Source organism: Vanellus vanellus (genome assembly GCF_965231255.1).
Source record: "Vanellus vanellus genome assembly, chromosome: 4".
In the NCBI taxonomy this organism is placed as follows: Eukaryota; Metazoa; Chordata; class Aves; order Charadriiformes; family Charadriidae; genus Vanellus; species Vanellus vanellus.
The window spans coordinates 69,179,705-69,206,297 of record NC_138909.1 but is presented as its reverse complement, the minus strand read 5'-3'; the positions used below and the strand labels follow the sequence as shown (position 1 = coordinate 69,206,297).

The window sequence follows — 26,593 nt, the reverse complement described above, 5'->3', positions numbered from 1 at the left end:
AAATAAAAAATGAACAAGTTCATCTGTTACAGTTTGGACACTTACAGGTCTATTCAACAGATTTTGGCTATTAAAACTTTTTTCAGTAACATTATGTAATCAAAAGTCAGCAACTGACCAGCCACTAAAAGGCAAATGGTTGAAAGAGGTGCAAATCATAAATATTATCAGTATATCTCAGTATCTGAGACAGAATCATCTCCTCCCTTTCCTATTGCTGACCTGTTACCTTTTATACTCCCAGACTCACTTCCTACATTGTTTTCGCTCTAGCAGAACTGATTTTTATTTGAAAGTAGAAGTCAAGAATCAAAATTAAGATAAGCATTGCTTTTTTTCTGCTTACACCTCAGGAGGCTGAAAGGACAGGAGGCAGTAGGTACCATTTGTTAATGGAAAAAACCTAACTAAATAAAAAGATTAAGTCCGACAAAAACACCCAAAACATCAACAACAATGTTCACCCTAACCCTAGTGCAAAAATTTTTTGCAAAAGCTCCCTATCTATGCATATAATATCTACTTAGCACTTTCCAAAATTACCACCCAATCATTTCATTGGCATCTTTTCAACTCAAAATACTTTACTGAAATATTGTAAGCTTTAAGGACATCTCAAGTTACAAATACAAAGTGAAAAGCAACATGATCTGTTGCTTCCCATCCAGGACACTGGTATATTTCATTTTGCACTTTTAAATCCATATGGAATCTTACCATTGATCTTTCAGAATATCCAAACAAATGGCCCCAGTGACTGAGCTAATATTAGGATGCCATATTTTGGTGATAAACCGCACCTAGAAGACAGGACAATTTTTAAAAACAGAAATTGTTATTAAATTCAGTATATTAAATAAACATTTTAAATGCACCATTTCTAATAAAGAAATACTAATGTAGGAATTATCAAGCTAAAAAAAAAGCAGAACGAAGACATGTGATACCACTTATTTCAGGAGGCTTGAAGTTTGCAAGCCCATTCGTTAGACAGAGCCTTGCTTTACTCAAAACCAGACTACTGCCCGTTTGAGGACACCAAACTCATCCCTAACTGCTTTCCTACACCCTGTCATGTGCACACATCCCTGCATCACATAAAGCCATTTAGAAATACCCTCCAGCAGTACCAGTGTTTCAACAGATAGTCAAATATAGACTTAAAACGTCAACATTGTAAAGGCCAGGAAGTCCACTCTTAATAAAGTGAAACAAGCCCCTGATCTCTTAACATAGGCATCAGATCTCATTGTTCAGCTAAATTGTTGGTAGGTACAGAAGTATTATAATAATTTCCTTGGTGGATGCTACTGCTTCTACCACCATCCAGTCTCATTGCCCATATGCACAAAGCTCTTCAGAGAGCTAGATTACAATTATTTTTCTTTGCCGTTGAAAGGATCTAGTCCCAGCATTCATTCATTGATCATGTCCACATTTTACACTAAAATAAAGTGTATTCATGTTCACAAAGCATAAATATAATCAGTTTGGCTTCTTTTTCTTTTTTAAAGACAATGAGAAAGTTAAAATCAGCATTTTATGTTAAAAGCCTCACAACCCAAAACTGTCCTCTGAAAGGAATATATACATGCCTTCAGAAATTTCTCCTTCATTTTCTTCAGACACCTTACTGCAGGTTGCACTTTAACTCCTTTCTAGTGACTTCGACCCATCTCTGTTTCTCATCTCTACCTCCTCACCTCAAACTCCTGACAAACATTTTACGTATAGCACAGCTGTTTTAACTTTTGCCCCTGATCTGCAAGCACACTAGTGCAGAGAACACATTATTTTTCAGGCACTATAGCAAAAGACTGTACATACAGGACTATAATGAAATCAGTGCAATCGTGGTGTATAAATAGGCAAGACCATAACAGTTCTGCTTTCCAGGACAGAAAATGAGAGATCATGTCAGCTGAGCCACTTATTAACTAGCTCAACTCTCTCAATCACTTTGAAAATGTAAAAAGCCATGCAAATACTAGGTAATTTCTCACAGTGAATGAAGGCTAACAATGGCTGTCGAAGCACATACTGAACAAGATAAAGAAATCCTTCAGATGAAAGGCAGGGCTAGACACAAGCAAAAAGGCCTCCAATTCAAGACTACAGACTCCAGAATAAGCAGTACTACGCTACAGTGCACTGAGCTTCTAACAGCTGCCTATAAGCTTTGGAAATGGAAGCCACCAAGCCCTAAAGCAGCAATTAAACCACGGTCCACAGACCCATCTTTGTGCCCACGACCCGTTTCGGCTCTCCTTATTTTAGCTCCCACCAGAACACATGCAGACGAATGAGCTGAAACCAACAGACATTTCATTAAGACTTTCTGTGTCTTTCACTCCAGCCTCAAGGAAGCCATTCAAAGGACAAGAGCCAAGGAGCTAAGAGCTACTGGAACCTCTCCCTTCCTCTACTTCCCCAGTTTCTTCCCAGTATTGCATGCCAGGGCGAAAATAACCAGGACCTAGGACATGTTCTTAGTTCAAAAACATCTTTCAGACAAACTGAAAACCAATCAAGAAGCTGAGTCAGACAACTCAGGAGTCCGCTGACTCATCAGAAGCCATTGAAGAATGGACAAAATCAGGGCACAGGAATATACAGTTACAGCTGCACATGGCTAGAGAGAAGACTATTCAGACAGATTCATTTAGGAGGGAAGCAGAGTCACAAATCTAAAGTGCTACAAAGATACACTAAAGTTGAAAGGGTAGGATTGACTTTAGCACAGCCATTTCTCGTCACTCGTCCGTGTTAATATTTTATGCATTCCTTCAGCAGAGTTGCAGTAAGACCATTCCATTTCTCTATTGTTTCTTCAAGTCGCACAATTGTACACCTCACTATTTAATTATTATTAGAAACTTGGTAGGTTAGATCCAAGAGTCTACTAAATAGAGCTTATGGAGCCCAAGAAATTAAAAGGATCGGTAATTATCTATTACAGCATTTCTTCAATGATAGCGGGGGGGGGGGGGGGGGGGGGGGGGGAAATAGCCATACTCTCTACATCAAGTAAAACTATCTGAAAACTGCATTTATCTGGCCAAAGAGAAATTACATGAAGATCAATAGTAAGGCAAAAGCTTCTCCCCAGAATTTGTCAGTTTGTACTTTAAGGAATAACCAGTGTACTTCTGATTGGATATAGTTATGCATCCTGCACTTCTACCTGAAGATGACAGCTCTAATGCCTGCCTAGAGGAGAATAAAAACAATGGAAGATGGGTACTACAAAGAGACTACACGTGCAAGCAAATAAGTAAGAACACAGTACCTTAGGAGGATTAAACGGATATGTTTCTGGAATTTTTATCTCTAGTTGATATCTTCCACCTGCAAAAGACAAAAACAAGTTAGAAGTTAAAACAAAAACAACATTACTCAAGCTTAGCCTTTTATGACAATAAAGTTTATGTTTCTAAATGGACAGTTTTTCAAGTAATTCAAATTTACTCAGAAGTATTAGCTAGAGGATACTTCTAAATTTCATATATTTTATAAAGAAATGCATATGAAGTCAATCTAATACAGTAATATTTGCTTATGCAAATCCGAATCTGTATTTCTTAGGTGTATTTAATGGGTACATTCTCCTATAATTCCTTGTTTCCAATGTGGTAATTTCCATGCTCTATTTTAGTAAAATATACCAAAATATAAATATACCCCAAACAGATGAAACAATAGGCCACAGGAACATTCAGGCTGAACACAGGATATTACATTATTTTTACTCTTTTCTGATACCTTATGCAAATAAATTTTCTTCAAATAACACAACTGAAATTAACCGTATTTCATTTTAAACTTTCTGGAACTGAAGAACATTCCACTAAGTGATTTAAGAAAAGCTCTCACACTTTGGAGAAAAGAAAAAAAAAAAAAAAAGGAGGTTCCAATGTTATTTCCACTGTGTTCTACATTACAGTCTGAAGTAGTTACTTCTATTCCAATTCTGCAAACACTTTGACACACTAGAACTATTAGTACAGTTTGCAGGATTACAGCAGGCAATAAAGGATACTATGAGCTTGGTGGACAGAACCATCTTCTGCTGCCCTTTTCTAAACATGTCTCATTGTTCTCTCTCTGCTACAGTATAATTACCCATGTCTACTTCAATTATAGTTTTGTTAACATTCAAGTTTACTATCAATACTTATGTATTTATGTTTCAGAAAGAAACCTTTTCCTTCCCTCAGTATACTTTGTTACAATTTATAAATTTCCTTGAATTAAAGTTGAAGTACCTGCAATCTATTATCTTTGGGATTTCAAGAGTGATTTACTCTGTTGCAAATCACTCTATACAAATACAGCTCTCAAGTAGTCTCAACAGAGGCAGCACAATTCACACACAGAAAAAACTCAAAGGAATAATCTGAACAGTTATATTCTATGGCACCTTTACATCTGTGCCAAAAATGCAGTTAACACCTAATAACACCTCTCACTTTTAAAATGTAATTCAGTCTAATACACAACACCTGAAACTGTTTGGTATTTTACACTACTTTCTACAGCTGTTTTTTCTCACTTTGTAGAGTAACTTGAGAAGATTTAACAGAAAATGCAATAGAAGAAAGGCTAATGAATCCAAAATTACAATAGTTAATGTCTAAGTTGCTTGTCTGCTTACAGGACAGCAATATTTTTGAAGACAGCGACATCAACAACAGACCTTACAAAAGGTTGCTTTTCCTTTTTTCTTCTGAATTGAAGCATAATTCAGCAGCAATTTTTTCCTAAGAAACAGAACAATTCCTGGACTGCAAAAAATCATCAGTACCTGTATGATTTTACTGTCACACCATTTTGTAAGGTAATAGAAAACCTATCCTTGGGTATTACCATTTCTTCTGCTTACCATTAAAACTTGCCATTAAAAGACAGACTATTACAGCCTTCTGCGTAACAGGCTATTCAGCAACCAATTTTTTCCACCCAGAGTACAAGTCCAAAAGATTTAAAAACTGCAGGCACTAATGAGTTGGTAATATTATTTATACAGTATTGTTGTCACGCACTGAAGTTACTTAACAGTTAAAAACACAGGCTTAAACACTTAATTGAACAAACCTGGATATTAATTTCCTTAATACTACATTTAAAATGCAAGTGACTAACATACTAACTCCTGCATATCGATATTTCTGCGGAATCATGCATACTTCTTTTAAAAATGTATGGCTTTTTCATAGCTATTTAATCCTTGAGATCAATTTAAACAGCAATGGCAGAATATTCCTTCTGTACTCCTACTGGAGCAAACATCTCACAATAGAGTTAGAGCAAGTTTTAGCTATTTTCCTTGAAGAAATACCCTATTATAAGTTTTGCAGTTACTGTGGCTAACATGCGAACTTGGCTTGAAGTTAATATCATGGCTACACAGGGTTTGGAAAAAAAAAAACCAAACACAAAACCAAACCAACAATAAACAACCCAAAAGCCAACCGATCTATTGCAAAGCTCTTGAACCAAGTAAAACCCAGCAGCCATTCATCAAGACTTTCAAAGGTCCTCTCCCCAAACATATACATTTTAACATGGGATGCAAAAATGTTTCAACTGAAGTTGTCTTGCAATATTCTGATAATTGACCAATATGAGTTAACACTACTGGCAGAAAAATAAGAGCTCTAAAATTTGTCAACAATAGATGGCATTCTTCCTCTCAGTCATACTTAAACCAATGTACCAATATCACCTATAAAAGAATTTTGCAGCAGCAGTCTGTTTTCAGATACCTCACCGACTGTGGTCAACAATAAATATTACTGTTCTTTCACTTCACAATGGTGCTAGAATTCTCTCCTGTATCACGGAATTGTCTGACCTGAGCTACTGAATTAATTAGCTTTTCTTCATAAAGCACTTCTTGCTGTGTCATTGTTCAGACTATAGATGACAGGAGGTCAGTCAGTAATTATCCAGCATGCATTACTGCGTTAGTCACAAAATGTAAGCTACACACACTGGCAAGCCCTTCATAATTACCTGAGGTAATAAATGCATAAAACTGTGTTACAGAAATATTAACGTTCCAAAGTAAATTATTCAAGTGTCAGGAAACGCCAGAAATTGGGCTGCCGGTAACTTTCATTTTGCTTCCTGGTGCATAAGCCTTCTAGATTAAAGTAAGCATACAATCACATTACTTTTCTGTGAGACCCCTGCCATAATCAGAATACATAATAGTTTTAGCCCCCCAAAAGGGATATTTACTATATCCTCATCATTAAATGTACTCACTTGTACATAAGTATGCATGCACGCATTTCACATCAACAAATTCCACACTAAACATACATTGCTGATTTTCATTAGCTGAACATGCTGAATACGTGAATACACAGTGCTCAGCTTTCGAAATTTCAGTCTAACTGAATTATCCAACAACACACAGAACCCAGTTCTGCAGACAGGCATTCAAATCTTTTTTTACCCTCTTCATGAACTGCTATACAGTTTTTAACTTTTGTGACACATGAATACATCTTTCATTTCAAATAACTCTTAATACATTCTCCAAAAAAGGTCCATTTTATAATGCTGGCCTGGAGGGGAAAAAAAAAAAAAAAATAAAATGGTGAGGTCTATAAGGGGGGTGTCAAGCTGGGACAAACCAACTCACCCGAGGAAGATTTATTCTGTTTGAATGGAAAAAAACCCAAACAACAAAGCCCCCAGAACATCATCCTCCCACCACCATTCAGATGTTTCCTTGTATCCAATTACTTGATTTTGCAACATCTTAACATCTGTATGTAAAACTTACTTTTACAAGACCAACTATATTTGCAAAAGAACTATTACACTAAACAGAATGATCCACTTCCAAATAGGCCACCAGCACAACTGTGTATTTTAGGTCCACAGTGTAGTTCTCCTTTTAAAGTGAAGGCACATGTTATAACCAGAAGAAATTATCTTCTTTCCAGACATTATCTTCTGCCAACTAAACACTAGTGGCTGATGAGATGAGTATAGTGAGACACGGAGGAAGGGGGGAAACCACCAGTATTTGCTGGACTGCAGAGGAACTCTGGAGGTGAGCACCGCTGCCATCACAGATGCTTCTACTTTTCTACTCTGTCCCTTCCAGGCTCATTTCCCTTCTCCTCAGTTTCTGACACCTTCTACTCCTGCCCAATATTCTCCAATGTAAACCTCTGTTAGGCTGTTTCCTTGTCCTTTATCTGCCCTGGGCCCCTGGTGGGCACTGGGGAGACGCTCCCTGCTGTCAAGTCCAATGCTGCTGCACCAGCAGCTCCCAGCCAGCAGAAGCAATCACAAGAGACGTTCTCCTTTGCGAAGATGCAGCAACCAGATTTTCATCAGCAGCCACTAATGCTTTCAAATGCATATACACCTATACCTACACAATAATTTTCTGATATTTTCCCCACTTGATGAGAATTTATTTTTCAAAACAATGACAAACAGCACGTTTGGTCTCTGGACAATACTCAAGTACCACTCTTAGCTCCAACGCATGGAGCAACTAGAGCAACTGAAAACTTGGAAAATTGTTTTAATTTCCAACAAAACAATTTATTTGCCTGTAACTTTCCTTGAGACATCTTTGTTTACTGGAAGTTCAAATACAAACCAAAGTAGGTATCAGGCATGGAAAATTTGAATAAAACCCCATTAAAAATAACCAAAATTTAAAAATAAATAAATACAAATCCTCATTTATCATCAAGGAACTTTAATAGAAGGTATTTCTGCCAGCTCCATATATATTTTACACAAACAGAAAGTTTACAAGTACCAGCACTACTGAGTATTTGGTCTCTCTGATGAAGTATGCTATATTAGCTTCTGTTAAAGCTTCTATATGTAGTAAGTTATCTTGATTTTTCCAGACTGAATAGATGCACGATTACTGATACCAGCTTTAATAAACAAGAAAGTCAATAAGGTGTAATTTTTGAAGAGAGCTGTAGACATGAAGTTCTACTATAGAGTCTCCCACTCCAGTATAAATTAAGTATTGGGACCCATGGATGCCCGAGATTCATCCCAAATTTAACTTGCAATGGCATCTCTCCTTGAGATAGAAAAATGCAACATGTTTTTGAATGACCACCACATTAGATCACAAAAATACAGGTACAGTCACATTAGACGCTGAAGCTGTTTCTTGATGCATCAAGGCTAAGGAGCTTAAACTGTCAAGACTGTAAACAAATAAAAGTCAGCATTATATGTATTACAATGCACAGTTTATACCTGTTAATTAACCTTCGATATGGAATAGTCTGTCCTACTGTAGAAACTATTTGTCTTCAGGCAACACAGAAGCTGAACTGAAATATTTTTCAAACTTCAGATTTGTATTTAAAAAAAAAAAAAAAAATCAATTTTAAAACTTGTAGCTCTACATTTTTATGCTGTAAACGAATTTTACAAACAAAGCATCTCAAGACACATGATTTGAAGTATACAATGATTGCATACACAAAAACATTACTTGCCTTCATATGGTGTGTCCGGAGGTCCTGCTATTTCTCCTCTTAATTCTGTAAAATTCTCATCTACAAGATCTACTTTAATTTGATTTTTGCTCGTCTTAAAAATAAACAGAGAAACAAAGAGTCATAAGTAAGCATTTGACATACAGGTTTCCCCCAAAATATGGTATTTTAAATTTTTAGAAGAGTATTTTGTTAAAATATATAAATAAAAATTTTAAAATATAGTAACTTAAAGTGAAAATCTATCTTCCAGCTGGATTTTTACTTCACTAAAAATAGGCTATTTGTGAAGCATTAAAAATGTCAATATTATTTATACTATCACTAAAATAAGCAAAGGCAGCAATATAATATTTAAAGTTATATTTTTAAGTTGATTACATTTTGAAAAGACCATGATATTTCAAATCAGCTATTAATTCTATGTATATTAAGCTATAAAACTAAATTGACCAAGTTACACATTGGGGTTTTTTCTTATTTAAAGCAAGTTAATTAATAATGACATGATTGTCACCTTCACTGGAATACAGAACAACTTCCCCAAATGGAGTGCTCACTATTTTTAAACAATATGATAATCTAAACAGAATACTGTAGTCTTGTTTAAGATCATGTTTATTATTTAGGCATAAGGCAAAATTTATTTATACATTTGAATTTCATTGTCACCTCCTCAACATTTTCACACCCCATACCAACTTGCCTACAAAATAAAAACACTGTATTTTGCTACTGAAAAAAACATATGTTTTCCAGAAACTGATTCTCAGAAGTGTTTAGCCAGAGCTACTCGTTCCATTGAATTTGCTTTCCAAGTCCAGAGAGCAGCGTTAGTGAAATTAATACAAATCCTCCAGCCAATAATTTTTTGGGGGAGATGCAAAGCAGAATCTCTTTTTAGAAAGACATACCATGAAGTTTTTAGAAGTATGTAATTACAGGTTTGTCCATTCTGCTACTTCTGTATGCCATGCTCAATGACTGCAACACAGATTTCCTGAATCCTGGTTTGGGTTTTTGGCTTATTGGGTTTTGGTCTTTTTGGGGGTTGGGGTTTTTTTGGTTTTTGGTTTTTTTTGTTGTTTTGTTTTTTTTTTTTTGTTTTTTTTTGTTGTTGTTTTTGTTTTTGAGAACTCATATTATCTTCCCAGATCCTTTAAAATTGTTCCAACTAGTTCTACGCCAAAAAGCTCTGTGCAGCTGCGCTTCCCTTCTCCCTCAGAGTTAACCTGGTTGCTGCCAGCTATAAGAGAAGAGTTAAGACAAACAAAGCTGATGGTTGCTATCAACTGGTTCTTTGATCTACCAGTGATGCGAACAAACAGTTAAGGACGCAGAATCCACTGAACAACAGCTGGGAAATTATCTCTATTTCCTTCCTGTAAAGGTTCTATAGATTCAGTCCCCCCCAACAAAGAGGGTGCTCTCCTGACAAGGGATGTTCACAAATATAAACAAAAATCAAAGTTTAAGTAAAAGTTTCACTATGTAAAAGATCCTAAATAAAAGTTTCATTATACTAATCCATTGGTGATTTGGGAGCTTTTTACATCTATAGTTACACACACTTATCCTTAAAACTTGGATAAAAAAAACCTTCAGCCCACACAAATGAGGCAGCACCTGCAAATGCATAGTTGAGGCCAAGTACTGCACTTCAAAAAACAGAGATTCAACAATGCTACAAATTAAGAACGCATCACGCACCTCCAAAATCAAAAGCCAGTATTTAGTAATGGTTCTGTTTTACTGATTTATATCTATACACTAGCTTTTTGTTTTAAGCTCAGCATCAGATCTTGCATTGTCTTTCATGACCTTAGCTAAGACATCAGAGAAAGGAAGTTATTAATAGAACTGATTAAATTACTTTTTAAAACATATTTCAAATGTATTTTCTTTCCTGCAAAGAAACTCCACCTCTTAATCCAAACTTAATCACAGGCAACCCATTCCTCTTGCAACCTTTCCAACCTCCCTTTTAAGTTTTTTTTCCTCTCACTATTCCAACTGGCAGCTCATTCCACAACTTCACAGCTGTTAAAAGCTTTCTAAACTACTATTTAGGTAAAGGTACAATCTATTTACGCCCACCTGTGACAACATTGTTCCCCAGCTTCAACAAGTTTCTTCCTATCTCCAGTATTTATTCCCCTCATAAAATATATGGTATATATGCCAATTTCATTTTTCAGCCTTAATTTCGCTCTAAACAAGCGAGAATTTTAATCTCACCATACGATTTCTTTTAAACTTCTCCACTCTATGTCCTACAATCACCTAATTAAACCCTGCACAAATGAATTTCAGTGAAGTCTCAGAATCAGTGCCACAAACACTCTGTTGCACCCACTGAAAATACATCAATCACGACACAGCATAACCTAAGACCAAATTTGCCTTCTTCCATGACAGCAAGACATGAGGATCGGATCAAGCGACAGAGTCCCAGCAAGGCTTCCTCTGGAAGTTTTTGTCCCCTTCAGTGACCACACTGTGCTTTCAGCAGTACTGTGCATTACCTCTTAGTTCACAAAGCAGCCCATTGGTTTAAATAACCAATACAGTTAACAAGTCACTAAAACCACCTGGTCTGGTAAGGCAGTCATTTTAAGGTCTATTCAGGTTCTCCTGCTCTCCCTCTGTCAAGTACTGAGCTCCAGTCAACTTCACCTGGTGAGCTCCAAGTTGACAGCACAAGTTCTTGTTCTTTGCAAGCAAACCTGCAACTTTCCACCTTGAGGACTGAATCAATAGCAAAAGGGATTAATACAATCTATGGTTAACCCATGCCACAACCTGCTTAAGTTTCTACTTAGCATTTGACTTTTCTTCAGTGCCCTGCACACTGTTGTAGCAGCCCAGATATTCACCTTCATATTCCATTTCAATCAGTACCACACCAGCTGTTTTTCACAACAAATCCTTTTTGACTCAGTAAATTTGTTAAAAAAACAAACATCTATCCTATTCCAAAGCTCAGTTTCTTTCAGGAGTCAGTGATCCTGGTCCCCCCATTTGAGATGACTGCTTTTATTACTAGAGCTGGAGCTATTTCCATACCTTTATTTCCTTTGTACAGAACCTTGAGGGAAAAGGGCAGGCTACATTACACTGTTTCAGTGTAAGGATTAATCTAATTTTGAGTTCACGCTTAAATTCTACCATGCCCTCCACATAACAAATGCATGTTTTTATTTACATAGCTGAAGAACCTTTTTCATGCTATTCTGATAGACTTTTCAAGGTGCAACTCAGCTTGACCTTGCCAATTCTTGCTTTTTCCTTCACCCCTAGAGTAATAATTAATATTTAACTGAAGTGATTATTCATCCAATTAAATCTGGAGTGTTTTCATACAATATTTCCCTTTAATAAGGATCACATAGGATAAAATTACTTAATTTTAGCAGCTCTAACAAAATAAATCCCTGGCCTCCACTGTAATCATCTGAACTGTCTCTTAAAACGTTACCAACAGCAGAGTTCTCCAAAAGTGTGCCTCTGACACCAACGACCATAGCACAGAATTTATAAATTAACTTGTGATCTCATAACACAAGTTGATTTTCCAGAAGCAGTTCTTCTACAAAGACCTCATTAGGCTTCCATACCAAGTCTAAAATAGCAGTCACCTCCTGTTGATTCAGTAACAATTTGGTGACTAAATGACTGGGCTAGGAATTCCCAAAATATCTGAACCATGCCCTCACTAGCAGCATTTATTTCCATAATCTCAAAGAAGTTAAGTTCTGTAACAATACAATTCCCACTAGCACTTCTCACCAATATGAAAACACTCCACCGACACCAAAATCCTTTTATAGGATCCTACAAGTCCAACACTACACCAGCAGAACTTCCCATCATCAGACCCGAAAATTATTTTGATCAAGACTGACCAAAAAAAACAAAAACCCAACAAAAAGAGAAAGGAGCATTAATGCAACATATTATGCAATACACGATGCCATTCCCTCATCTTTTTTCTTCTTTTTCTAATTGGATTATGCATAGCCTATTTTTCCTTTTAAATGCATCCCCTGCTTCAAACTAGGGCTCTAGTCAAAAGTTTTGTCATCTTTTAGACCATCCCAACTGCCCAGACTCTTTACGCATTGTTATATGCCTACCCAATTTTATTCTGCCTTGTGGAGATTAAACCCAAGTATGGAGATTAAACTAAAAGCATGAGGTAGAAAAGTTGGGGAAGATTCATATAAGGCACTTTCGTCCATTACAAAAGCTTTACCTCTAAAATAAAAACCCCAAAGAATCAATCCTTCATGAAGAATCATTCTGTGAGCATCTCCTGAAGACTGGGCACCCAATCACATTTATTACAGTCGCTATTGATTGACAATATTTTGACTTGTCTTTGCCTGCCTCCTCTTTAAAAAAAAAAAAATAATCCAGAATTACACTGTCTAGTTTTATACCTGAATATCTTTCTTGGATACAACACACAATCCACTCCAGCAGAAACTCTGAAAAGTAAGTTCTGCCACTGTGAAGACTTTATCACACAGGTCTTCTCCAATTCTACTAAAATCTTTTTCAAGTGCAGCCCTGGACCTTGCTATATTACTCTCAGCAGACAACAAGCTCTTCTGCTCTTTTTTTCCACCATAGTCTACAAGCCTTAACAAGGAGTCCCTCATTAGAGGAGCCTGCCTTCCTTCTGCAGTTAATTCACCCTTTCTCGTGAGCCTCCCATGCCATCTCCTTCTCTCTTCTCCAATCTTCCTTTAAAAAAAACTTTTATTTATGTGTTATTCATGGCTTATTGTCCTCTTCACTAGTCCAGTACCTCCACTCTTAAAAATCAAAGTTTTCCTTCACAGAAGATAAAACGTAAACAGAGAGCCACAAAACTATAACATACCAACATCACAGGAGCACATTAAGACAATATGATGAAAATTGCACTGTTCTTCTCAACATTTCTTTCCCACATCCAAATTACTACTACTACATTTATAAAAAAAATAGAATTATTTATTCCAAGTTGGATCTTAAGATAAGTCTACTTCCTGAAGATTAAAGGTTGATAAAATGATTTTTTTTTTGAAGTAGGAATTACAAGTGCATGGGAATTTTCTATGCCTTCCAAAAATTCGACAGTTATTTTGACAAGTAGGCTATCAGAAAAAAAAAAGGTAAGTTCAAGTAATCAGCATAAAAATACCTACTATCAGAGCTGGTACGTTTAATCAAAAAATGCAGGAATAAGACGTTTTTAATTATTTTTTTTAATTACATGGCCAGCAGTTTTTGACATCTATGTTGAAACATCTCGAGTGGAAGGAAAAAGAAAACAAACCACCAAAAAAAATCCCTCATGCTTCCATGCCAGCCATGGCTACAAAACACATTATAAAACTTAATACCAGATGATGATGGCATACAAGAAACTTTGAGTGAGGTTATTCTAGAACCAACCAGCTCCACTTACTCCCCCATCGCATTATCTTAACATTAGACCTGCATAATAAAATTACTCTAAAGAAAGATAACAGGCCAAATCCTCCACTGTGTAGCCATACTGTGTTTTAAAATGTTGTGGTCAGAACAAAAAAGGAAGAGAAATAATGTTTATTAGCAATATTAATAGCTTCAATTCAGCATGTTACTCTCTTAAAGAATGAAATAATGTCAAAATTAATAGTTCAATACTTCAGAAGTATTCCTTCAGACTCACTCCAGTTTAAAAGCCAGAATCAAGCGCATCTCCAGAGCCCTAAAAAAACTGAAGTTTGTCATTCTGAAGAAGAAAAGCAGAAATGTCACGTAATTACCACAGTCATGGCTACTGAAGTATACACACTGCACAATCAGTTGAGATCAGCAGATCATATTTGCATTCTCAGAGAGGGAGCTCTTGCTGACCTTCAAAGCACAGAGCCATACTCGTTTGTGAGGCAATCAAATGTTTGGGGCAGGGCAAGGAAAAGAGATGCAACAAGTTTGTCTAAAGCACATTAAAGAGCAGTTTTCCTAGATAAGGAAAGGTCCATACAAAGAAATGCATTTTCTTAAAACACTCTTGTGTTCTTTAACCCTACTATCAATTTCAGTCTAGAAGTTTTTCCACATTTCATATTCTATTTCATCTCACTGTATTCACATGTATTTTCTAGTTATGCCTGTTTTAGTAAAAAACGTGGGACTATTTTTGCATGCTAATTTTTTTCATTTACTGATCAATATGCTATGTTACTAATATATAACTTGTATATAAATAAAGAGCTACAAATATGCATACTGTGTGAATTCTGCAGTACTGGTAATAGACTCAGACTAGAATTTTCATATTTACAGTTTTACTTATTAAATGCATCTTGATAAGATTCTTTAACAAAATGTCTTAACAAGAGACTAAACCTGTGCCAACCTTAAAATTCTGTATTTTTACGTGTGTTTACATAGAAGAACAATAATGAAATGGATTTTTTTTTCCTGTCCAAAACATATCAAATAATAAAACCATCTTCATTCTGCAGGAGTTAGGCCTGGAGCATCACCAAGTTTTACTAAACTGTTTTTATTTAAGGTATCTAAATACCTATTCTTGCTAATGTTCAGCTGTTAAAACATCACTCTACCAAAAAATGTAAGGGAAGACTGTACTTCTACAGCAACTTAAGCCAGCCTAACAGCTGCCAAGGTCCTACTTTCCTCCTGTGGTCCTGGTAGAACTAATGTAAAGGAGGGGGCAAGATTTTGTGCAAGTGTTCATACAACTGCACAGGAAACATCTGAATTAAAACTATCTTAGTAAGAAAGTTCTTTCATTTTAACCCAACTCCCTGATTTGATTCACTACAAACACTGCAAGTAAGAGAAGAAGCACAAAAGTGGGAAGAGGAGACCGAGCTGCAGGAGTAATGCGACACTGCTTCTTGGCACTGCCTTAGGACAACTTAAAGGAATTTTGAAACTTCAGCTGTAGTGCCTGTCTAAACTATTTCTGACAAAATGGTTGCACCAGTCACGGGCACACAGAGGTGTAACTGACACAGCTATGCTGGCATAATCCCTAAGTGCAGTCATACAATCATTGCTTGTCTCACTAAGGGATAGTGTGGTTAAACTGGTAAAGCTATGCCACGAAAGCTGTGTACATAACAGCATACTTATACTCCCGTACTCGCGTAAGGGCCCCTACACAGTCATAAGCTATGTCTATGTTTAACTACGCAAGATATTTACAGTACCTAGGAGCATTAAACATGGGCAGGAGTTGCCCAAACCTGAGTGCTACTGAGATACTAAACATCAGAATGGACACAGTGCAAAAGATTCTTGTTTTGGATAAACCAGTCTGGGAAAGCCTAAATGAACAAGCAATTTTGCAGGAATGCTAGATGCATTTTCCTTATCTTTTTATGCACAGTTCTGTCTTTGATGCAAAACAACTGAAAAACCCTGCAGATAAAGTAGGCTTTAATAATCAGTTTGAACTGTATGAATTAGTCTTTCTATGAGCACACAAACCCATTTGAGGCAGACTCTGCAGTCAATTCTGTAAGTCTACCCTACTTAGTTTGCTAGTAATTTCACATACAAAGGAATCGCAGGATTCAGGTCATTTTAAATAGAGTATGCTAATTCACTCACAGTCCCAGAGTTTGAAGACATGTAGAAATAGTCCAGAACAGTTATTCTGTACCAGCTTCCCATATGGACACCCTTATTCCAAAGTGGAAGGGCTTACCTAAACATCATGAAGGCTCTAAGAGGTTCCAGAACAGCCAACACAGCTACCATGATTCCCATTTGTATATGCTACCTTATTTCACAGTAGCCTCCTGTACTTGAACACATCCTAATACAGCAAAAACTTAAAAATACTTCCACACGGTTCACTTTCAGCAAAAAATAAAAAGTTATATATATTTGGCTTGAACTAAACTATCTATTTAAGTAAAACACGGACTAGTGGGTTTGGGGTTTTTTCCTCCCCTTCATAAAACACTGCACAAACATATTTTAGAATCTGAAGGCATGTCACCTCAAAGCTTGATTTTCAAAAGTAACTAGACTTATAGAATCATTAGTCATTCCTTTCCCAATGAACTGTTGATCTTACTGGCTAATAATGAATAGAAATGATGAAATAATGAACACAAATTAGTTTCCTATGTGTCTTGTGACACCAAAGGTAGACAGGATAACCCCTATTAACATTCCAACAGAAGAATGATACACAGTATGAGCTCAGCTCTCTTTGACACAAGCATAGCCAAATTGGACTTATACCATATGACTGACTGAGTTTTATGGTGTCAACTAAAGCATAAGTGTTGAATAAAGCTTCTTCTGTAGGCAGAGATATTCACAACGTTGCTCGAAGACTAGAGAGGGGCAATCCATGGCCTTAATACAGTTCTGTTACAACACCCCAGAATAACAGACACAGATCTGGTCCTCAAACAAGGTTATTTTTGCTGCTTACAGAGGTACTTTATTTAATATGCAGATACCATTTTATGAAATACTTGTGGCAAGCCTATTCAAGTGCTCCCAATTCAAATATTACAAGTATTAACATTGATATAATCTGAAGGGAAAATGCTAGGTAAGTCAGGAGTGCAAAAGTGGACTACATCCCTAGAGTGCCTTATAAAATACTATTTCTCAAAATTCACACTCTTTGCCATAAAGAACCAAATTGCTTATTCTCCTTATCTAAATTGCAGCAAAGTTTTACATAGTTTGTCAGAGACAAAAAGACATTCTGCATATTAATGATAAAGTTTAACCAAAAACTTTTTTACCAGCAGCAATTATTAGTGTAAAAGTGATGAAGTATAGTAACAAGAATCCTTACTGGGATTATTAAACAAGCTAGAAACTGTTGAACAGGTAAATAATTTAAGAACTGTGCTAAATACTTGCACTAATTTAACAAGTTTAATGCAACTGAAAGACCATTAGACAACCTAAGATGGGACTGTTAACCAGCACTTTCTTGCAGTTTATAGTTACACAAATTTACTATGATGAAATGTTAACTTTATTTAAATTCCATACTGAGTAAAGTGAACTAACCTTAGGACTCGTACACTTCTTTCCTATTAAAGCCAAACTCCTGAAAACAAGCACAGAAGAATGAATAGGAGACCGGGAAAGTTAAAGGACTGGCTAATTCCTACTATCCTTTAGGTCCACGAAGAGGTGTGGTCGGGAGGTACCAGCTGGTAGCTGCAGCCTAACCCCTAATCATAAACTGACTAACCCAGTCCTGTAACCAGTGACTGCTCTCTTTCCTCAGGTTTTTAAGAGATTACTAAAGACAACCAAATGAGCCTGACTCCAATGGAGACCAAGGGTTTTTATTCTGTTTTCCACTTACTCCCAAAATCTTTTGACATTCTGCCAACTGATATGTAGACCATTCACTAGAAATTTGGACTTGACTGGATACACATTAACATGAAAAAATGCCATTAGCTGAACACAGGAATGAACGATAGATCTTGCCTTCCCTGCGCAAATATTCCCACTACCAATACTTGGCCAACTCACAGGTCTGGTCAAATGATCACTAACATTACATGTTAAGTATTCTGAATCACAGATTTAAGTAATATTCATAATACTAGTGGCTATTAGTATCTACATAACACTGATCTGACAGGTGCAATGGTATTATATTTATTGAATTTGAAAAACAGCTACATAGTTCAGATAAACAGGCATAAAAACTTCAAGTAAACTAGTAATTCAGAAAGATCACCTTAGAAGTGAAAATATTAAGTAGTTTTCTTAAAACATCCTAATAAATGCATTTTGTTTTAAGCCAACTATTCTTTAGTTACCAAAAAAGTGACTTACAGACAAACTCCACTGAAGGTAAAGATCTACAGATCCATTCTGCATTATTTTCCAGTACAAACTGGAAGATATAACCAAACACACCACAGACAGAATTAAGAAAACCAAAGATGCAGAGTAATGGCATTTCAGTATCCTTTTTATATCATTGTAGGAAACAGGTCTAAACCTTGTCTTGCATAAAATCACAGGCATAGGTTGAAATACACGGTAGACAAAATTCTTTTTGGCAATGTACAAAGGATCTCACAAACCATTATTCTTTAGTTAAGATAATCTTCACATTTCAGAGAAATGCAGCTTAAAGAAAGTTACAGATCTCATACCTGTTCGACCTTCAGGGTTCCAACCCAGAACTTTTTCAACGTAAAAGCCCCTGACAGCTTTGCATCTACCAGAAAAACACAGCCTCTGATTTGTAGAGGAAGAGGATTCATTATTGTATTACAATAGTGGAAACTTCTGAACTAAAAAGTCTACTTTCAAATTCTTCAATTTGTTTATAGGGGATAGTTTTACCAGGTGAGGTGACAGAGTTGGAGCCCCTGTCTGTATGTTACACAAAAAACACACTAATTAAAAAACAAACCTATACTAGAAATATAGATTCACGTAGGAAGAGACACCTGGGCAGCCTCTAGTCCTACCTCCTGCTCAAAGCAGGTCCAAAGAGAGCAGGTTGCTCAAGAACTTGCCTAGTTGAGTTTCAAAAATCTCCAAGGATAGAGATTCCACAGTCTCTTTGGTCAATCTGTTTAAATGTTTGACTACTAATATGGTAACTTTTTCCCCCAGTGCCTAGTCAGAATTTCCCGTGTTCCAGCTTGTGTCTGTTGCCTCTCATCCTATCCCTGTGCGCTGCTTAGACAAGTCTGGCTCTTCTCCAGAGACTCCCATTAGGAGGATGACAGGAAGATGTTCCTTTGAACAGTTCTCTCAACAATGTCAGTTTTCTCACCCGCTCCTTACACATCATGTGCCCTAGCCCCTTAACCACCTTGACAGTGTTCTGCTGGGCTCACTCCAGTATATCAATGTCCTACACTGGAAAGCCCAAAACTAGACACAGTACACCAGATATGGTCTCATAAGCAGGGAATAGAGGTGAAGAATCACTTCTCGCAACCCACTGGCTACATTCTTGCTAATGCAACCCAGTATGTGGTTGGGCTTCTTTGCCACAGGAGCACTGCTGAATCATGTTCAACTTGCTCTCCATTAAGTCATGCAGGTCTTTTTCTGCTAGCCTGCTTTGTTTCTAGCCAGTCTCCAGTACTCAGTCTGTATGTACTGATATATGGTGTTATTTCCTCCCAGGTGCAAGACTTGGTACCTACGTCTGTTGAACTTCAAAAGGTTCCTGTCAGTCCATTCATTTCTCCATCCTACTAAGATCCCTTTGCATTGTACCCTTCACTCCAACACACCGACACCCCACCACCACTTTATCATATGCAAGCCTTCCGAGAGGCTGAACAGAGATCGGTACCAATATAATAATGTCAGTTTAAAAGTTCTCATCTTTATGCCTTTTAATTAATTAGGCATGTTCTAGCTTTATTCATACAAACAGTCCCACTGCACTCACTAAACCTCTACTGACTTCAATAAGACTATTCTTACAAATCAAAAGTTAAGCAGAAAATGGACGCCGTTCAAAACAATCTGTTGCTGATTCAGGAGCCATAACAGAATACAGCTCATTCTTACATATCTGCATTGGTTCTACATGATAAATGGGAAGAAAAACAAACATCCACAATTTCCAACAGGCCCTTCTAGTAACACTAAAGCACAATTACTACTCTAAGTTTCCATCTTAGCGAATTCAACTTTGAGCACCCAAGGCTGCCCAAATGTAAACAAACCAAAGTAATGAAGTTTTTCTGAGCCTGAAGATTAAATGCTTATGGCTTTTCCAAATTGCAAGAAAATTTCAGAGATGCCACTTAGCATCTTACTATGAACTAACACAAACCACAAGACCACTACAGGCAATGACAAAAGCAAATACCAGAGCTACTGACTAGACCTCTAAACATCTAAGAAGGGACATGGCATGGCAGACTACCATTACCTTTCCCTTCTCCCTTTCTCCTGTAAATCACAAAAACACATAGCAGACTCCAAAACAACTATCTACTTCCTTCTTGGAAACGAAGTACTTCAACTTTTGCTATTAACCTACTGTCTCAGCTTGGATGCTACTTTGGATTCAAGCAAGTTACAAATTTTAACTGCTGCTTCTGATATCTGCTCATGCAGATATTCATATTCCATAACTGCAGTTGAGTTTAATTTATTCTCAGCTCTATCTGGGTTTACCTCCCATGCAGATAAACCCCTGCCTCTTGACATTCATAAGAGAGGAACATTTTGTGGTAGAGATACCAGCAACTCTATTCTTGCTAGGAGGAAGCTGTTTCCTAATGTGTTACCTTCAGTACCAGAGTAGCGGTTTCACTGTAAGGTATCTATTAGCCTCCGACTTACAAATGGCCAGAAAACACCTTATGTTTCTACACGATAAAGGAAGCTGGATGGCCAATTAAACATTGAATCCTTCAATGTTAGCTTAATATAATTTAAAGTGTAACTCCGATGCTCTATTAAAATATGAAAACAAGTCACACATTGTTTAACATGCCTGATGAACTACAACCACTTCTCAGCACCAGTCTTTAAGTGACCACAAGATTTTTCATCATGTTTCTGTTCATTGCTAAATGCCAGACAGATTCTTCCTCTCATAAAATAGCTGCTTATAAACAGACCAGGTAAGGATTTGGCTACCCACTGCAGCATTTCAGTAACTATTCTGAAATAATACCAGCTAACCTCCATCAAAGCCTTCTCCCACTTATCAAAAGTGGGATATTATTCTCCCTCCACCTATTGATTGGTTTCTCCATAATGCTCCAGCCTCATACTTTTGTTCACAATATCTTGTGGTTTTAGAATTTCAGCCCATAAAAACAACAAGATAACACATTCTTGAAATGACAGAACAAGAAAAGAGATAAAGTTGAGCAACTGATGTCTTGCCTTGACAAAGATTTGGAGTATGATTTGATTTAGTGTACTGCTTACTCATTTTAGAATTTTAATAAAAGTATAGTACAGTATATTTAACCAATCGACTTACTAGCTATACTAACTTAAAAGCTTTGTCCTTGTTATAGATGCAGTACCTCATCTAATTGAGAATTTTAAAGATTTTTCCCCACAGAATGGTTTGGGTTGGAAGAGACGTTAAAGATCACCTAGTTTCAAACCCCCTGCCATGGAGGGACACCTTCCACTAGACCACGTTACTCAAAGCCCCATCCAACATAGCTTTAAACACCTCCAGGGATGAGGCATCCATAACCTCTCTGGGCAACATGTTCCAGTGCCTTACCACCCCCAGAGTAAAGAATTTCTTTCTAATATCTAATCTAAATCTACCCTCTTTCCATTTAAGACTGTTACCTCTCATTCTATCACTACATTCCCTGATAAAGACTCCCTCTCCAGCTTTCCTGTAGGCCCCCTTTAGGTACTGGAAGGCCCCTATAAGGTCTCCCCGGAACCTTCTCTTCTCCAGGCTGAACCACCCCAGTTCTTTCAGCCTGCCTTCATAGCAGAGGTGCTCCAGCCCTCTGATCATCTTCATGGCCCTCCTCTGGACTCACTCCAACAGGTCCATGTCATTCTTACGTTGAGCGGGCTCCAATAGTCATCCTGCTCTCCTCAAGATGTAAGCAGAAGGGAAAATACTACATGTACACACAAAGGTAAAAAGTTTTATTTATATCATACTTTGGAGACCACTCCTGACAAAGAAATTGTTGTTTGTTTCATCTATTTAATTCAAATATTAAAGAGATGCAAAGTTACAAGGATCTCTCTTTAAGACACAATATCCCACTTCTTAACTTCTTAAGTTAACGTGTGGGGCGTATAGTAAAACTAGAAATAATAAAGCAAGCTGACCAAAACCACTACTATTACTCAAGTGTGAAAAGATTTTAAATGCTTTTTCAAAATAAGCAAGAAGCCCCAGATTCAATTTTAAAAAATTAAAAAGCCTTCATTTTTATCTGTAAACCAGACAGCAAGATAAAGTCTAAAATTCACATTTTAGTGACTTCCCAGAAGTGCCATTTAAGTCAAGGAAATGGAAAAGTGCTAAGCATATGAAAAGTAAATTTAGCCACATCAATAGCAAGGACCCATAGATCCTTATACATAGCAAGGATAAACACACTTTTCAGAATGCTTTCTTCACTGATATTTAGAAGTGAAATTTGTTGCTTCCAATACGTACTTCAAATGCAGAAGCAATTAACTGCTATCCAGATGCTCCCTTTTAAAAACATTTCTGGTTCCATCACTCTTTTAGCCCAAAGGTGAGTATAAGAAGAGGACAGAGAACAAACTTCCTATGTACTTTTATCAAGTGTGCCTGCCCCCTCCTCCACGCATTTGTGCTCATACTGCATCTGCAAGGAAAACACCAGGACTGCTCTTCATGTTCAGGTGTAGCTGAAAGCATGAAACCAAGAACAATTTAAGTGCAGATAACATGAGCCACTTTGCCTTCAGAGAAGGACTTAAAAATTGTAAATAACAGATTGAGCATCACCATCCATGAAAATGCTCGGGTTTGGGTTTGTTTTTTTTTAAATTTATTATTTTTTAAAGAAACAAAGTTTAATAATCCTTTTAGTACACAAATCACAAAGGAAAAAACCCACCATTTTTTCCTCCTCTGTGATTCGTAGTATTTAGTTATACCTCCATTCACCATCTCACTCCATACGTTTTCATGCTTAGTGGTACTGACACTGTAGTCTGCCTGCCTTTGAATGTACAAACATTCACAAAAAACTTTACTTGCAACTTAGACAACCATTCAGTAATGCTGAAATTTTGCATTCAAGACAGGGAAGTTAGTATATTTTATAAACAGCAATTTTATATATACTGCCATATCAGTATACCACTCATATGTAGCTTGCTAATGGCAGGAAAAAGAAGAAATATCAAACTCTTCTGTATTTTAATTTTAAAATTCCCTAATTTTAGTTTCATTAGAATTGTGGTCATATTTCTGGGAAGCTTTAGGCAGCTTAAATGCTATGTCATAATACTATTTATTTCCAACATTCTGTACTGGGCCCTTCAATGCACAGACTAAACAAACAGGAATAGTGAAAAACATGCTCACTAGATCCAACCTTTACAGTAAGAAAATTTAGCACGGATCTCCCCCAAAACTTGGTAAGTTAAGATTTTTTTTTTTCCTACATAAAGGAAAGGGAAAGGGTCTTGAAGCCTTTAAACAGCACTTTCAAATAAAGACTTCTTTGTTCCCACAATATTGGTTATATGGGTTACAAGGTCTAAATTTTCTAGCTTTGGTATAAAGGTATCCACCTAGAAATTTCTATTAGTTTATATGTAATTCTGCATTCGCTGTGCAATAGCTTGGGGAATCAGCCTGGGCTCTGAAGGCAGCTGTAAAACAAGGCCCTTACATTTTTCTAGGGGCTAGTTCAAGCTGCATAGCAACAATGCTGTTAGCACAGTTAATTTGAAAGCACATCAACTACTGCTACCCTAAACACGTTCTCCTTAAGTCATTAGTATCTTCCAAAAATTACTCTCTCGATTTTTCTCTCTGTGAACACATCCAGATTTCTAAAACACCAGCTTCAGGAGTTACACATTCACATTAATATTTCACAAGCACCCAACCTGCAACATCATCCCAAGTAGGACGACGATGACGACGACACAACCATTAAAACCTATCTGGCTGACGTCCACCAACTCAGACACAGACACAGCAAAAGCTGGGCTGATGCAGCCCTGTAAACGCTGCTGTGTATTTCCCCCAAACTGATGAGAACTTCTTTGATGTCCCCCTGAAAGTAGTCAGCTTCTCTTACTGACCACCACATACCTCAGAACCATACTGTTCGGGAAACGAGGTAACATGATTGAAATGAGTGAGGCTTTAAAAGCATCCACCTGAAGGTGAGTAAGCCTGCAGTGGGATAAAGGAAGTTCTGTATTAAAGTAACCTAAATAAACAGGGATTTACTTGCAACCATTAAAAAAAAAAATAATAATTTAATTAAAGCCACACTCTGCGGCCTCGGGCTCTGGCTGACCAGAGGAGTGAGTTACAAGGGGACGTGTGAGGCCACGTCCCCCCCCGCCCCCACCTGGGCCTCACCGGCTCCCGGCCCGCACCGACAACCCTCTCCCTGACGGAGCGGTGCGTGGGCCCGGCCGCGCGTGGGCCCGGCGGCACTCACGCGCCTGCGGAGGGAGGCAGGAGAGCGCGGGCCGCGGGCGGAGGGGGGGGGGGGGGGGGGGGGGGCACACCGGGCAGGCCCCCCCCTCCCCCGCCCCGCCGCCTCCGGCCTGGCGGCCCGCTCCCAGGAACCGGCCCGGGGACCCTCTCACCGGTGGCCTGCCCGGCCTCCCCGGGCCGCACCCCCCGCCGCTGCATTTCCTGGACCCTGCCCGCTGGCCCCGCTCCCCCCTCGGGCCGGCGGCGGCTCCCGCTGGGGGAGGGGCTCCGCGGCCCCCCTCCTCTCCCCCCCCCGCTTCCCGGCGGCTGGCGGGTCCCGTCTCCCCGGGAATCGCCATTCCCCTCCCCGAGGCCGTGGGACAGGCCCACCCCCAGCGCGGGGAGGTGGGGCCGAGGGGGAAGCGGGGTCCCCACGCAGGCCGGCGGGGCGCCCGCGCCTTCCCCCGCTGCCCGCACTCACAGACACACCGCGCACACACACACACACGCGGGGGAGGGTGGTGGTGGTGGCGGCGGCTGGCAGGGGGAGAGGCTCTGACCTCCTCGCTCTTCAGCACCTCCTTGAACTCCCGCTTGATCCTCTGCACCGCGATGTTAGCCATCTCCGCAGCGGACACCCACTCGCCGCCACCTCCGAGCCGGGCCCAGCGAGCTCCGCCGCCGCTCCCGCTGGATAACTCCCGGCCCCACCAAAATGGCGCCCGCGCCGAGCATGCGCGCTAGGGCAGCCGGCCCTGTCGCCGCCGCTCAGGAGGGGCCGTCGCGTACGCGGAGCAGAGCGGGCACCGGGGCTCCCCGATGGTGGGGGCCGACTGCTGGCCGGCGGCGGGCGGGGGGGTTGGTGGCGGCCGCGGCGGTGTGCCCTCTCGGCTGCCTCTCGGCCTCCTCCTCCCCGCTGCCCCCGGGGGAAGGATGATGTCGCCGCCTCCTGAGGAGGTACGGGGGTTTCGCCCCCCGTTGCCGCCTGCCCCGGGAGACGCCTGCCTGCCTGCCTGCCTGCCTGCCTGCCGCCGCTCGCTGGGAGGGTTTCCCGGCGGCGCCTTGGCGAAAGCATGAGAGGAGAACCGTCTGCAGGCAGAGCCCTGACGCCGCCCGCCGCCGGTGGCGGGCCGCGGGGCAGGGTTAAGGCGGTTGTGTTGTCATGGCTCCCGCCGCGGGTAGCGTGGCCCTTCCCGGCCTGGCCCGGCCTTATGCAGCAGCATGGCGGGGGGTAGGCCTGAGGCAGCGGACCGGGTGAAGGAAGGACTGCCCTCGGGAGGGCTGAGGCGGCAGCTGAGCAGGGCCGGGGGGTGTCCGAGGGAGCAGGGGGAAAGCCTGAGGTGTCTGGGGCAGGTCCAAACGCATCTCTGTGCTGGCCCAGCTCCTTGCCGTCTTCCCAGCCTGGCCCTTCCCTGCCTCCTCCTCACACGGGACCAGACAGAACAGGACGGATAAGGGTGAACTTACAGGCCCGGCAGGCCCAGGAGCAGGCAACTCTGAGGAGGCAGCGTAAGGAACTGTTTCTTTTTATGGATTCTGCTACAAGATTTTTAAAAGTGGAGTAAACCAAGGTGAATGTCAGTCCTGTCTAATGGACTATTGCGTTGTATTGCAGAAGCGAACGTGGCAAGCCACAGGTTTTGCTCCGTCTAGAATATGGAGATGGGAGAGCAGTAACCATCCCTGCTAGCCTGAGGTGCGCGAAATACGGTATGGTATGGAACAGTGTAGATAGATTTTCAGAGGAAAACATGAGATTGCATTTACAACTGCTGTTTATTTAGGAACGAGACGCTTTCAAGACATTAAAGTCCATAGAAAGATTTTATAGTGCCTCCTCTTAATGATGCAGTGGAGGACAATGTACAACATGGACACTTATCTCAACAAATGTCTACTTCTGGCATGGCTGTCATTTGCAAGTGCTGTTTATTTATCTCCATTAGTATACATAGCATTTTGT

General features: G+C 39.3%; 1 protein-coding gene across 3 annotated transcripts in view; it reads right to left on the bottom strand.

The window, feature by feature from the left end:
• The window catches only part of UBE2K (ubiquitin conjugating enzyme E2 K), a 38,578-nt gene extending 13,212 nt beyond the window's left edge, over positions 1-25,366 (bottom strand). The window contains exons 1-4 of one of the 3 annotated variants that reach the window (XM_082482711.1): positions 25,191-25,366; positions 8,502-8,595; positions 3,290-3,348; positions 718-800 (exon numbers count right to left, since the gene is read on the bottom strand). In XM_082482711.1, coding sequence (XP_082338837.1) covers positions 718-800; positions 3,290-3,348; positions 8,502-8,595; positions 25,191-25,253 — 299 coding nt within the window. In that variant the 5' untranslated portion in view covers positions 25,254-25,366. Of the gene's footprint in view, positions 1-717; positions 801-3,289; positions 3,349-6,015; positions 6,048-8,501; positions 8,596-9,415; positions 10,095-25,190 lie in introns of those variants that run through there. The other 2 variants (XM_082482712.1, XM_082482713.1) reach the window with 2 other exon arrangements.
• Between the last annotated feature and the right edge of the window lie 1,227 nt (positions 25,367-26,593).